General features: G+C 40.6%; 1 protein-coding gene across 1 annotated transcript in view; it reads right to left on the bottom strand.

The window, feature by feature from the left end:
* Positions 1-12368, bottom strand: part of LOC121871705 (nephrin-like) — a 100747-nt gene that overhangs the window by 19735 nt on the left and 68644 nt on the right. The window contains exons 9-11 of the mRNA XM_042374117.1: positions 9501-9652; positions 7283-7424; positions 4852-5012 (exon numbers count right to left, since the gene is read on the bottom strand). Coding sequence (XP_042230051.1) covers positions 4852-5012; positions 7283-7424; positions 9501-9652 — 455 coding nt within the window. The remainder of the gene's footprint in view (positions 1-4851; positions 5013-7282; positions 7425-9500; positions 9653-12368) is intronic.

Raw genomic sequence — 12368 nt, 5'->3', positions numbered from 1 at the left:
GGTAACAAGAGAACCCCTAAGACTGAAGGTAACAATAGAACCCCTAAGACTGAAGGTAACAAGAGAACCCCTAAGACTGAAGGTAACAAGAGAACCCCTAAGACTGACGGTAACAAGAGAACCCCTAAGACTGAAGGTAACAAGAGAACCCCTAAGACTGAAGGTAACAATAGAACCCCTAAGACTGAAGATAACAAGAGAACCCCTAAGACTAAACACAACAAGAGAATCATTAAGACTGAAGACAACAAGAGAGCCATTAAGACTGAAGACAAGAAGAGAACCCCTAAGACTGAAGACAACGAAAAGAGGCCCTATCCTTTAACTCTGTACCAGGTTAAGTTATCAGGTTTAACCTTATAGAACCGATCATGTTAAAGATACAGCTAGTAAAGCGGCGAGAGCAGCATCCATCACGTACTACGGTAAACAGATCAGATTATCAAGAAAGACATTAATTATATATGTGTTGTATAAGGTCATATATAGAGTATTAGATTCCCTATAATGTACAGGACACTATTACCAGAATCCTCTTTAAACTTCGACAATTAGAGAAAATCAATAGAGAACAAGGAGTCAAACTAGAGCCAACATTATGAGGGACACCTTGACTTTAGTTACTAAGAAGCAAATGATAAGAAGATATAACAAAATATGTACAACAACCAAAGAATTATTGAAGAACAGAAAAAAAATTGAAAGCTGAAAATAATCCACGAGGAAAAATCTTAAGAATGTGAACTTTTTTGTTAACTGTACGAGAACAACTCTAGTAAGATGTACTGACTTTTGTAAGAAAAACAATGAAAAATATTCACTCTACCAAAGACAAAAAAAAACTAATTTCTTTAAATAAAATTCATTCTGTAGCTGCCAGACAAAAGCTGGAAACGTAATAAGAAACAAGAATTGCATTATCAAAATTACTGAAGAAGGTAATAAGACCTGAAGACCTGCACAAGGAACACCGTGAGAGATAATGGCCGAGGCAGGAGGAAGAGCTGAGGACACGCGGTAAGAGGCTAATAACGTACCCCAGAGCGATATTTTTCACTTCTCGGGCCACCAACAGATATAAGACGATAGAATAGCACCACGCGATGAAGAATCACTCGGTATTGTAAAACTAAAAAAAAAAAAATACAAAGTTGTTCACAAAATGTGTTAAAGAAAGAAAAGAACCACAGCTGAAATAGTGATATTGTCAAACTTTTCCTCAGATAAAGAGACAATGAAGACTAAAAACTTTTGACCATTTACCATTTGCATATAAACTCGTTATGAATATTTTTCCCAAGAAACTTCCAACATGACTCATTTTCAATCAAGGAAGAGAACAAACCGGGCGTAAAAGTAGTTACAGCACCATACGTCATCTGGCTATAAGCTATTCAGAAAGTTTTCTAAAGTTCCAGTGAATTTGAAGTACCAGTATAGGTTTGGGCTAACTGGTAACGAAAAGATTTTTGGGTTAAATATAATTATTAAAAAAAATAAGAGCATCAGACGCAGCAGCCAAAAACCTGACTATAAAACTTGCACAAAATAACCCCCCAAAATAAATTGAGCATTTGAGTAAATTCTTAATAATACTCATCAGGTCAAAAAACAAACGCTTACATAAGCCAGTAACGTAAAATAAGAGGAAGCACTACTGTACCTATGGAGTAGTGCAGCACCGCGTGAAAACAGTTAAATTAAATTAAGAGAGGAACTAAAACAGGCTGCAGTGCCTGAATACAAACAATATTGACAAGTGGAAGTGAAACACAGCGAGCAACTGTAAAAATAATACACAAACTTTAAGATGCTTAAAGAAACAGTTAAAATTATATACTATACTGTACTGCGTAACATACAGTGAGAGGAAAATAAATAGAGTGAAATCCTAAGATCTGAAGTAATGACAGGGAGTGGTGAGGTCACAGTGTAAGAGGTACACGTGACGTATACGTATAGAGAAACACCACTTATTGTCTTACTCGACTCGGAGTGACAACAAAGTAGTAGGATATATACTGTAAAATCAAGATATATGGAAGCTCACTGGGCAGGAAAGCAGTCTGTATCAATCTGCTGTTCAATGAAGGTCTGTCCCATCAACCCCCACAGTGATATTTTTAACCTTTCTCATCCAGTCGCTACTGTCCTCACAAAGCTACTTCAATGACTTCAATGTACCGGTATTGTGACAAACAAATTTGTAATTACATTTATATAAAATCACTTTCCTCTACCAGTTGCTCTAAATATTTACTTGGTAAATGCCATGAATTCCTATAATTTTGAAATGCCAACCTCTGTTGAGAGAGTCTGTGAACTTACTAAAAATTAACGCCATTCAAATATATTTTTTAATTCCACCCTTTAACTTCCAAAATTCAGATCATATTTTCGTGTTAACAATAATGGTGTCGTCAACAAAAATGAAAGTGATTTAAGCAGACGCCACTGATATAAAAACCCTCTTCTTTCCACATAGGGATTTGAAATCTTTTGACAATACTGGTGTAAAGTGCTTTACCTAAATGGTATCACCTTGGAGTACTTCTCTTTGAGTTTCATCTCCTTTCACTAACTGTGTAGCCTGAGTATTGAAATAACGTTCCCTTTTACGTTATCAAAGGTGGCATTATAAATCACTGTAACACCCCCGGTCCCTCAGAATTTATATAACAAAATACCATTCGTATTGCATCAAAGGGCTTGTTATATAGAAATAAACCTTAACATACTATTACTTTACATTCAGTGTGTGTGTGTGTGTGTGTAATACTTCCTGGTCAACACACAACTGACAAGTAGTAATGACTTTACTACTTCTAATTCTGTTTTGAGTCTGTTTGTTTGTATCTTTGTTAGGTTAAATTTTATAATGGTAAAAAGTAAATTGTATATTTTCTAATTTGTGTTTTAACAATGAGATCTTGGTCTGTGCTTGGTTTTGGAGGTCTATTATTTTATATCTTATTCCTTAATATGGGCAACTCAGGTGACTATATGTGAAACACTTTTTTCCAGAGTTTCACAAAACTATTTTTTCTTGGATCTTTTCACGTTTCATTTATTCGATACATTTTCGATAGTTTCACTTGTTTTATAATCCCTCTTTACCACTTAATTGCCTGTGGCTGAGATGCTGTTTAACTTAATGTGTTTCTTTACATATCGGTTAACTTCGTTTGTCAGAATTCTCAACAACGTTTCTTATTGCTCTAAGTCTGTTCCTTACTTCAACTGTAAATTTGGGCTGAGGTCATTCGTAGACGTTTTAAATCTATTGAAGGTTTCTCCTTAACACGATTTTACTATGATGAAACGGGTATCTAGTTATATACACACACACACACACACACACACATATATATATATATATATATATATATATATATATATATATATATATATATATATATATATATATATATATATATATATATATATATATATATATATATATATGTGTGTGTGTGTGTGTGTGTGTTCCCAACCTCCCTCGTTTCTAGTGCGTCCTTCATCCAATTCTTTTATCTTCTTGGTCTTCCCCTCTCCCTCCTGCCGTCCATCTTTGTATTGTACATCGTTTTTTACCAATTTATCAGTCCCCATTCTTTCAATACCAATGCCACCTGCGCACACCCTGATCCACTCTGTCCCACACTTATTTATCCTGTATATTTCCGCCGCTTTTCCGTTGGTTCTTCTTTTTCTCTCCATCTTATTTATTCACCATTATGCTCTTAAACACATTATTTGTGTCCCTTCTAAATTTCTCTTTCATTTCGTCATCAAAGTCATGCTACCTCCCCATAACATAAGAACGTAAGAATGGAGGAAACTGCAGCGGGCCTAATTAATTAGCCCATACCAGGCAGCCCCCATTTACACCCAACCTCTATCGCTCATATATCCATCCAACCTAATGATGATGTTTGGTAACTTGTTCCATTCATACACTACTCAATTTCCAAACTAGTGTTTACCTATCTCACGCCTAAATCTAAATTTGTCTAATTTAAAACCATTGCTACGAGTTCGCTCCTGGTTAGTTAGCTTGAGTACCTTTGTTATATCGCCTTTGTTTAACCCTGACTTCCATTTATACACTTCGATCATATCGGTGACCAGAATTGAACCGTGTAATCCAAGTGAGGTCTCACAAACGCAAGATACAGTTTTAGGATAACCTCGCTAGTCTTGTAACTAACACTCCTTTGTATGAACCCAAGTACTTTGTTAGCCTGGTCTCGAGCAAAAACGCATTGTTGTCTTGGTTTAAGATTCCTACTTATCATTACTCCTGCATCTTTTTCACAGTCGGATCTCTCTTCAACAACGTTGTTCATTTGATATCTGGTTTCTCTGTTTACATCTCCTAGACTAAGTACTTTATATTTGTCCACATTAAATTTCATCTGGTATTTTTCAGACCATGCAAAAAATTTGTTTAGATCTTCCTGTAGTTTTGTGGAGTCCTCGTCAGATTTAATTACACTCCTTATTTTAGTGTCTTCAGCAATTTACTTATGGTGCTGTCTACGCCTATATCTATGTCTATGCCACATTTCTCACACCATCTGTCGCTTTCTTTCTATCTACTCTTCTGTGACCCAAACTATAATTTATTTTTCCGTTTACTGATACATTCACTCTAACTGCCTATATTACTCACTTTAGTTTCGTTTATATTCACTATCACCTTATACTTATCCTACGCACTAGCTTTCATGTTTGTCTACTAATACTCCAAACTTTTTTTTTCTGATACCTATAAACAACATATTCACCACCTTCCATTGATATCCTCACTTAAACACACACACACACACACACACCTGACAGACTTACCGTGTTGGTAGTGTTAGCCAGCAGACGGTCGTGGCCAATATCGTACAGCTCCAGTACAAAAGTTTGAGGTAGCCCGCCGTCGAATCCCGCCACACATTGTATGCTCACCCACGTCGTCGACACGTTGTTCACCGAGCAGTTGTGCACGGGGTCAGGGTGGTCTGGTAGTGACACACACACACACACATGAGGTTAGGGTCTTATGGCGATAGAGGGTTATACTTGTTTTGTACATAGCTGAACACTTCACACACACACACACACACACAGACCCATAAGTCGTACACTCCACACATTCACCATATCAATAACTTAACCTATTCTAAGCTGACGAAAACCTCATCTAACCTAACCCAACATTAAGCTAGCCCAACCTATTCTAAATTAAACCGACCATACCAAGCCTATCCAAACCTAAGGTAAATGAACCCAGCTAACCTAACCCAAACTAATATAACCTGACTTAACCCACACCAATCAAAGTTAAACAACATTAACCCGAATCGATATTACTTCACCCAATATAACGTAAACAAACCTAATCTAGTCCAACATAACTCAACATAACCAAAGGTAATCTAACCTAATTCAACCGCACCAAACATACAGTAAACATGCCAGTAATGTGCACGGGGTCTGGGTAATGTGATGGTGAGACACGGGGTCAGGGTAATGTGATGGTGGTGAGACACAGGGTCATGGTAATGTGGTGGCGGTGGAGAGGCACACGGGGTCAGTGTTGTAATGTGGTGGTGGTGGTGGTGGTGGTGGTGAGACACACGGGGTCAGGATAATGTGGTGGTGGTGAGACACGGGGTCATGATAATGTGGTGGTGATGAGACACGGGGTCATGATAATATGGTGGTGGTGAGACACGGGGGGTCATGGTAATGTGGTGGCGGTGGAGAGGCACACGGGGTCAGTGTTGTAATGTGGTGGTGGTGGTGAGACACACGGGGTCAGGATAATGTGGTGGTGGTGAGACACGAGGTCATGATAATGTGGTGGTGGTGAGACACGAGGTCATAATGTGGTGGTGGTGAGACAGGGGTCATGATAATGTGGTGGTGGTGAGACACGTGGTCATGATAATGTGGTGGTGGTGAGACACGAGGTCATTATAATGTGGTGGTGGCGAGACACGGGGTCATGATAATGTGGTGGTGATGAGACACGAGGTCATGATAATGTGGTGGTGGTGAGACACGAGGTCATTATAATGTGGTGGTGGTGAGACACGGGGTCATGTTAATGTGGTGGCGGTGGAGAGGCACACGGGGTCAGGGTAATGTGGTGGTGGGAGTGGTGAGACACACGGGATCAGGATAATGTGGTAGTGGTGAGACACACGGGGTCTAGGTGATCACATACTTAAGAGGCACCATCCTGGGTTGAATATTTACCACACGGCTTATCATCATATAATTGAGGAGCCATGAGAGTGTACTCACCTGTAGGGAACACAAGTAAGACACAGGGATGTACTCACCAGCAGGGAACACAAGTAAGACACACGGATGTACTCACCAGCAGGGAACACAAGTAAGACACATGGATGTACTCACCAGCAGGGAACACAAGTAAGACACAGGGATGTACTCACCAGCAGGGAACACAAGTAAGACACAGGGATGTACTCACCAGCAGGGAACACAAGTAAGACACAGGATGGATGTACTCACCAGCAGGGAACACAAGTAAGACACAGGATGTACTCACCAGCAGGGAACACAAGTAAGACACAGGCATGTACTCACCAGCAGGGAACACAAGTAAGACACAGGGATGTACTCACCAGCAGGGAACACAAGTAAGACACAGGGATGTACTCACCTGCAGGGAACACAAGTATGACACAGGGATGTACTCACCAGCAGGGAACACAAGTAAGACACATGGATGTACTCACCAGCAGGGAACACAAGTAAGACACATGGATGTACTCACCTGCAGGGAACACAAGTAAGACACTCACCAGGGTAAGACACAGGATGTACTCACCTGCAGGGAACACAAGTAAGACACAGGGACTGTACACAGGTCACATGGATGTACTCACCTGCAGGAACACAAGTAAGACACAGGGATGCTCACCTGCAGGGAACACAAGTAAGGGATGTACTCACCTGCAGGGAACACAAGTAAGACACATGGATGTACTCACCTGCAGGGAACACAAGTAAGACACAGGGATGTACTCACCTGCAGGGAACACAAGTAAGACACAGGGATGTACTCACCTACAGGGAACACAAGTAAGACACAGGCATGTACTCACCTGCAGGGAACACAAGTAAGACACAGGGATGTACTCACCTGCAGGGAACACAAGTACGACACAGGGATGTACTCACCTGCAGGGAACACGTGAAAGACACAGGGATGTACTCACCAGCAGGGAACACAAGTAAGACACAGGGATGTACTCACCTGCAGGGAACACGTGAAAGACACAGGGATGGTGCTGGAGGCCCACGGCGTTCACCCCCCAACACAGCAAGGTACCGTAGTCCAGCTCAGTGTTGGGCGCGTAACTCACCGTCGACATAGACTCCGTCACCCTGATGTGTTCCTGTGAGTGACACACATACACACACAGTAACTCATGTTATTGCTACCGCTGAGATGTTCTGATCAGGTCTTGCAGCGAGATTCTGTTTACGAGTCTCGTATGTGAAATCCGTTAACATCTATCAGTCATTCGTTTGCCTCACCCGCCTACTTGTTCATTCATACTGGCACAATTTGTTTTCGTCAAGGCTGTCCCCATGCGATAGCCGACATGGAGAGTGGTTTTTGGTTCCTTGCCAGACCTGCATCCACCAAGCAGATGGTGTACCGTCTCAGCCTTTTCACCAGACAGGCAGCACCGACATCCCTCTTCCGTGTGAGTCTCCATCATCTATTCCCGAATATTGATTATCGATGCTACTTTACGGGGATCAAAGTTTCTTCTAAGCCACCCATGTCACTCTTCCTCTTGTCCTCTCCAATCCTGTACTCACTCTGCCACCTTCTCCCTCTGTACTCACTCTGCCACCTTCTCCCTCTGTACTCACTCTGCCACCTTCTCCCTCTGTACTCACTCTGCCACCTTCTCCCTCTGTACTCACTCTGCCACCTTCTCCCTCTGTACTCCTCGCACACCTTCTCTGTGCAATTCCTACATTTGTTTTCCTATTACTTTCCATCCTCCACTTTATTCTCAACACGCAGTCTTCAGTACATTAGGAGACAGTGTTCCCGGCACTGTACTCGATTGTCATCTCTTCCCCAGCCGTAAAGTTAGGTACCCATCCATAGCTGTTTGGATTGGGAATCCCTCTCCCCCCACTGTTTTGTGTTGCAAACATCTCTGTGAATCGATCACTGCTGTATATTTGTGAATACGTTTGATCACAGATTCTGACCGTACGAGTTAACCCTCGTAATTTATTCTTTGAGGATACATACATACATACATACATACATACATACATACATACATACATACATACATATATACATACATACATACATACATACATACATACATACATACATGCATACATACATACATACATACATACATACATACATACATACATATATACATACATACATACATACATACATACATACATACATACATACATACATACATACATACATACATACATACATACAAGGCTAAATAAAATCTTCAAAATAAACATGTAACATTATGCAAAATAAAAGTTTTTGATGGATGTTTTAGTTTAGTAAAATCTGACTGTTGAGGGAAGAGGTTCTGTATATCTACCTGAGGGAGGTGAGTAGGGCTCTATAACCTACTTGTGGGAGATGAGGGTGTATAATTTACTTGGGGAGGTGAGGGTGTATAGTTTACTTGGGGAGATGAGGGTGTATAGTTTACTTGGGGAGATGAGGGTGTATAGTTTACTTGGGGAGGTGACTGTATAATTTACTAAGGGAGGTGAGGGTGGCATACTTGGGGAGGTGAGGTAAATTCTTTGGGGAGGTGAGGTATAATTTTGGGAGGTGAGGTGTACACCTATTGTACACTTGGGGAGGTGAGAGGGTGCATAATTTACTTGGGGAGGTGAGGTGTAATTTACTTGGGGAGGTGAGGTGTGCAATTACTTGGGGAGGTGAGGGTGTAATACTTGGGAGGTGAGGTGTATAATTTACTTGGGAGGTGAGGTATAATTTACTTGGGAGGTGAGGCATAATTCTACTTGGGAAGTGACGGTGCATAATTTACTTGGGAGGTGACTGTACTTTGGGTAGGTGAGGTGGCAATTTACTTGGGGGTGACGGTGTATAATTTAATTGGGTAGGTGACTGTATAATTCACTGAGGGAGGTGAGGGTGTATAATTTACTTGGGGAGATGAGGGTGTATAATTTACTTGGGGAGGTGACTGTATAATTTACTTAGGGAGGTGAGGGTGTATAATTTACTTGGGGAGGTGACTGTATAATTTACTTGGGGAGGTGACGGTGTATAATTTACTTGGGGAAGTGAGGGTGTATACTTTCCTGGGGAGGTGTGGGTGTATAATTTACCTGGGGAGCATGACTAGGGTGAAGTAGTTAACGTCGTGTGATCTTTACAAGGTGTGGGTGTCTCCTGCAGGAGGTGAGGGTGTTAGTGTCATTATACCTACCTGAGGAATTTCCACACTCTCGCCGCTGTTGTTGAAGGTCCAGCGGAAGGAGTGAGGGTCCGGGTAGGCGTCCACGTGACAGGGGAGGTTGACCAGCTCGAACCTAGCGGCTCCGTGGTACAACGTCCGAGGCTGACGACACACTGGCGCGTCTGCTGGGGGAAACAGTCATCAGGGGAGGAACTCCACAAACTATAGTTTTCATGTGCCAAGCGGAGGGGTTCACGGATGATAGGAGAGAGTGGACGAGAAGGAGAATTGGGTAGAAAGACAGGATGAGAGGAAAAACACATAGAGAGGAAGGGAAGGGTAGAGGAAGAAGTAAAACAATTAGGTTTATTAGAGTTAGAATCATCACAAGAAAACGATGCGAGTGTTTAGCTTAGTGTAAGTATAGATGACGGAACTATTTCAGTTTTTTAATTGATTAAGAAAAATAAAATTCCGAGAGATTTAGAGATGTGATTATAGTGAATATTTATATATACAGTATATACTTAAAGACATTCGTTGTTGAAACGCACTAATAACATTATAACAACAACAACCCCCATGTGTTGTAACACCGAAGAGTTATTAGAGGTGTGTTTCGTCGGTGTCCTACACACCTGTAATATGTCGCTGATTCTGACGAGACATAAACACAATAAAGAATGATAAAGAGAGATCAACCCTCGAGGTGTTTACCAGACGTGTCTAAGTCTGTGTTAAGGGAGGTCACTCATCATCCAGCCTTAAATCAAAGTCGCGACGATGTAAAAGTTGAGGAGAGAATGATGGAGTGTTTAGTACGGGGAGACAGAGAAGGACGTCATGTTAAAGAGAAGTAAAGCTGTAGAGGAAAGAGACGTTTATCTGGGAGCTTAAAGAGGGCGCGAGAATCATGGGAGAGAAACTTGACTTTTAGCCAAAGAAAAACCTTTTAGTTTTTTTCCACATCTCACTTTGGGTGCTGCATAAGAACCGTCGACACGGATGGTTTATTTGAGCACAATTTTTGAACTTTCAACGTGACTTTCCATGACAGTATTTAATGTTTTGATTCTCACTAATGCAATTTCTTTTTTCATTCGACAGTGTTGTTATTTTATGTGGCCCTTAATACACCCAACCCTCATGAAGACGACTAGACTGCCACTTGGCAAAACTCATTCACCTGATGCAGCTTTTTGCCATATTGATCGAAGGTCTTTTGTCAAGAATTGTTCAGTTGTCCACTTGGTCGTCTCCACACAGCGTCATTCATCTCGATAGTGATTATTTAAGAAGAATGGATTAATGATTACAATAATAGTTATCTTTGATTCCTCACCAACTTACCAACGCTAACACTGATACACACGTGACACTCATGTCTGCTTCAAACACACACACACACACACACACACATACACACACACACACACACACACACACTTCTCTCCTCTTACCAAAAGTGTCAGGAGCATCTCATATCAGCCTCATATCTGCTCTAACACTCACTTTCTCCCCGGGAACACCTTTATACTCTCCTTGTTCAGTAGTACCCGATAACAAAGTCTAAGGTTGACTGATCAATTTGGTTCTTGGTGTGGGAAATAAACTCAAAACTCGGCCATACAACTAATGTGTTTTTATTTGTCTGTAAGGTTCACACTTTACAAACTACGAATAAAACTATCTTTAACCTTATACAGTACAGATGTAATTAATGTATATGATGAATAATAGATCGTTTTTGTATAATGTATGTACGTATACTTTATTCATAGGATATTATATTATTACACAAGTTTTATCGTATGTTATCTGGATATAATAATCTCATTCAACATAAAGTAAGAAATTCAAGTATATAACCCTGATCGTGTGACTCCCTGGTAAGGATAGTTGATGGGGTTGTAAGGTCAGGAGATGATATATTATTTACTTCTGTATATATTATTTGTTCTATATGTATACTTTAGTTATAGCGTGCTGGGACACCTTCATCCGTCAAGGTCTGGTGAAAGCTATACCATACTGTGCCGCCACGCGAGTATTGGAGAGTTTAAAGTCGACTGAATGATCTGAGTCTGGACGAATATGGCTTTAGTTTAAAAATAAATTGGGACTTCAAAACACCGAATGCCTTAATCTTTCGTCTAACGTCATTGTCTTTAGCTTCAATATCTCGTATATAATTTATGACCGTACGTGAAATATTTATAGTAAGAGATTTGAATATTTTGAGGGTAAATCATAGTTATGTTTAATAATTTTCCCAGAAACGCATTATGTAGTTCGTTTAGATTTATAAATATAACCCCTTCGCCATCTGAAAGTTTACTCATGAATTAGGTAACGTATGAGGTGTAAACAGAGGGTGAGTGAGGGCCGTCACTCGCTGGGCTCCTCTCAACTCACATTTCAACAGCAACTTCCATAACAGACACTTTGACTCTTGTTAACTAACTTACCCTTACCATTAACTCCTACTCTATGGTTGAATGTATTTAACAATATAAGAGTATGTGATTATATAATAACCCCCCCCCCCCCTAATGAGATGTAGTAATTGATCCAGCGATCATTAAACTCCCCGGCGGATCGATGTGTGTGGAGATTGCTGCGTCAACCTTTGTCTCCGCTGTCGTCATGGTAACTGCAGCTTCATGCAGTTGTTCTGGACCAAACTCAAGACGATATAAGAAATTTCCGGTTCTTAGTTAATGCCTCTGTGTCTTACTACTACCAGCTTAATCTAGATATACCTCAAACACCTTTTCTAAACGCTAACTGGACCCAAATCCTTCCTAATGGCGATCACTGCTAATTAATCCTTCTTTTACGGAATAGTCAAATTCCACTCTGATATTATCTGTTATCGTCTTTTTTTTTCTTTCAGAG

Source organism: Homarus americanus, unplaced genomic scaffold (assembly GCF_018991925.1).
Source record: "Homarus americanus isolate GMGI-L3 unplaced genomic scaffold, GMGI_Hamer_2.0 scaffold39675, whole genome shotgun sequence".
Lineage (NCBI taxonomy): Eukaryota > Metazoa > Arthropoda > Malacostraca > Decapoda > Nephropidae > Homarus > Homarus americanus.
The sequence above is the reverse complement of the archived record's forward strand: the minus strand, read 5'-3'. Positions and strand labels throughout refer to the sequence as shown.